Source organism: Lactuca virosa, chromosome 2 (assembly GCF_052849685.1).
Source record: "Lactuca virosa cultivar CGN04683 chromosome 2, Lactuca_virosa_CGN04683_v6, whole genome shotgun sequence".
NCBI lineage: Eukaryota > Viridiplantae > Streptophyta > Magnoliopsida > Asterales > Asteraceae > Lactuca > Lactuca virosa.
In genome coordinates, this window is record NC_136427.1 from 87,269,597 (window position 1) to 87,272,743 (window position 3,147).

At 36.3% G+C, this 3,147-nt stretch overlaps 1 protein-coding gene across 1 annotated transcript; it reads left to right on the top strand.

The window, feature by feature from the left end:
- Positions 1-2,351: 2,351 nt before the first annotated feature.
- Positions 2,352-2,942, top strand: LOC145157591 (uncharacterized). Its single transcript, XM_079076617.1, has one exon. It carries the CDS (start codon positions 2,352-2,354, stop codon positions 2,940-2,942), a length of 591 nt encoding a protein of 196 aa, XP_078932743.1.
- The last annotated feature ends 205 nt before the right edge of the window (positions 2,943-3,147 follow it).

Here is a 3,147-nt window from a genome sequence, read left to right on the forward strand (position 1 = left end):
CGAAGCAGAAGTTGTCGTCGATCTCGGTAGGTGCAACGATTGGCTGCTCAAGCAGCCGTCAACTGCCACTCTTCCGGTTCTGAAATTGTGTGCGAAGAAGAGGGGGAAGAGATGGTCTGGTAGAGAAATCAAGTAGCAGCAGTAGCTCCAGTAAGGGTGTTTGTTAGCAGTTCTCAACATAAAAGAAGAGAAGGTGCGAGGGGGATGTTGCCCTCCCGGAGGTGGGGGTTTCTTTGATTGAAAACGAAGAAGAAGGAGGAGGGGAGGAGAAGCAGAAATCAGGGAGGTGTTTGGGTATGATGTTCGACAGGGGAAGAGGGCAGGAAACGAGAGGCTATTCCTCTTTCATTCACCGGAAAACCCACCTCCGGGTGGTCTCTTTCTTGGAAGTCACAAAGAAGAAGTAAGAAGAAAGAGCTTGAGTTGATTTTTCAATGATTCCATCTCCTCACACGAATCTGATTCAATAATTGTAGTATTATTTGTACTTTGGGTGAATTTTTTTTTTGAAATAATGTTTATGATTTCAATACATAAAATTTCCGTTTAATGTATTACTACCTCCATCCCATATTTATTGTCTCCCATATTTATTGTCTGTTTTTGGCTTTTGAAGTCTTTATTTTTCAGCTTTAACCATAAATATTTTTATTTGTGTTATATATTACTTGATGAAACTTATAACAATGAAAAGATATTTAAAGCCCAATCGGTTCATATATTTTGCATCACGTATAATATATCAAAAACAAAAATATTTAATGTTAAAGTTGAAGAATAAAGATTTTAAAAGTCAAAAGTGGACAATAAATATGACACATAGTATTGACTATTGAGAGAGAGAAAAGCTTTGAGTTGAATTGCATTATTGAAAAGTCAACCTGCCTTTCGGTTGCATTATTGAAAAGTATTTTTGGTAAATATTTTGGAAATCAAACATGTGTAACGTACTTTAGTGATGTTATTCTGTTTCTCGATTCTCGTGTCGATAGATTCTGACATGTAATTTTTTAAAGTTCATGCTTATTGTCTCGGTTGTGGTGATTCCAGAAATGCAGTTGGAGTTCTATTATACCAAACTCCGGGAATCAGCGTTTAATGTTTCGTGATTAATTACGTCGGATTCGACAGATTTTTACGAATTTGATTTTAGTCGAGATTAAAAATGTGATAAAAATGAAATAAAATAATATACCATAATATGAGTTCAAAAACATGCTCAAAAGTGGTTTACAAGGTTCGTAGCTATTCCAAACGAAACAGTGCACAGTTCGTTTCAGGAAAATCAAATAAATATTGATTTTTACAACTTAAAAGCGACATAAATTCTTCATACAATCTCCGTTTTGGACGTTGTTTATATCCACGGAATCAGGAGAACATAATCTATTCAAATTGATAATAAATTAGTCCCATATATATACTTGATGCAAAAAATTATTTTTAACGTCACATATAGATTAATTTATAGTGATTTTTTATTCGATCCTCAACGATAGACGGTTTGTTGAGTAGTTTTAGACGTTCTGAAAGTAATTATGAACATAATATCTTTAGCAGATTTTCTAATATGTTCACTAAAGGCACATATAAGAAGCATTAATTATCACAAATACTACCAAAATTAAATGTGAAATTCATTTATTATGAAAAATATTGTCATAATTAAATGTGAAATACATTAATACTCTTCATAATAAATGCATTTAATATTTAATTATGGTAATATTTGTCCTAATTAATGTTTTCTTATATGTGCCTAATGAGGTATGTCACCTCCGAAAACAAGTGATTCGATCGAGCCGAATCCAAACCATTAATATACGGTCCAGACTAGCATATCTTTGTATGTCGAACCATGGAAGACAAGCCCAGGCCACTTGACTTGCGAGAGACGTCGTGAACCAACATTCGCGAGTGTTAAGTCAAAGATACTTAGGGAACAACTTATAAAGAACCTGGCATGATAGGTCATAGACTAGTGGTTTGGGCTAGGCAATCATCTGTATAAGTCTTGGTAGGTTCTTGATCATATTGGATGTAATAGTTGGTAGTTTGTGTGTGTTTATGGCTAGATTGGTGTTCAAAAACCGTAAACAGTCCATCTTCAAGAGCCGTAAACTACTTAACCGTAATCAAGTTTACGACCGTAAACAGTTTATGGCCGCAAACACTTCTGTTGATTCAACTTGTTATTTTCTTTTATCTTTCCATTAATCAAGAAAAATTAAAAAAAAAACACAAAACAAAAAAATGGAATCACAAAGTTTAACAACTCATCATGAATTAGACTCGATTATGGGAACTACCATGAGGATTCCACGTCTTTTGTCGGCAGAAGGATTCCCGGAATGGAAAAGTACATCAAGATGAAAGACTTCAAGATCTGGCGTAGCATTTTGAGAGGTCCAGTCCGAATCACTACCACTCTTGAAAATGGAACCATTATTGACAAAGAAGTTACGAACTACACTGATGAGGATTTTGAAAAGATTGAGGAGCAAGAGAAAGCCCTTGCTACACTTACAATGGCTCTATCTCCGGAAATTGCACAAGGATTCAGAGAGTACGATTTAGCAAAAGCTTTGTGGGAAGCATTAATAGAAGTATATGAAGGAAATGAGGATATGAAGCAAAGCCGTCAGGATATGCTAAAACAGAAGTTCAACCTGCTCAATCACATTCTTGGAGAATCTTTGGAAGCTCAACTGCACCATTTTATTACACTCACAACTAAGATGAGTTCAGCCGGTATTTCAGTGCCAAGATCAGAAATCAACAAGAAGCTACTTAACTCTCTCCCAAAGTCATGGGACATGAATGTCTCAGTCATCAAGAAGACAAAAGACCTACACCGACTCAGTCTTGCGGAAACCATGGCAATCATCAAAGCATGCGATCTTGATGACAAACACCATCTCAGGCGGTTCCACCATCCATGAATTATTCATATGCAGCCTCTTCCTCAAAAGCCCCTGCTCCAATCCCTGCTGCTACCTCTGCTCCCAAAGAAGCCGAAGAGAACATGGCTCTAGCTTCTGGGTTGGTGAACTGTTACAATGCCTTTGTGGCTGGAGAACTACCTCCATAGATTTCTTTTGTTGATTTAGATCAAATACACCCATAGGATGTCGAAGAGATGGACAT

Bases quoted from the DNA above. Each gene is read 5' to 3' on its own strand.
- LOC145157591 (XM_079076617.1), top strand. From the start codon at position 2,352: ATGGAAAAGTACATCAAGATGAAAGACTTCAAGATCTGGCGTAGCATT.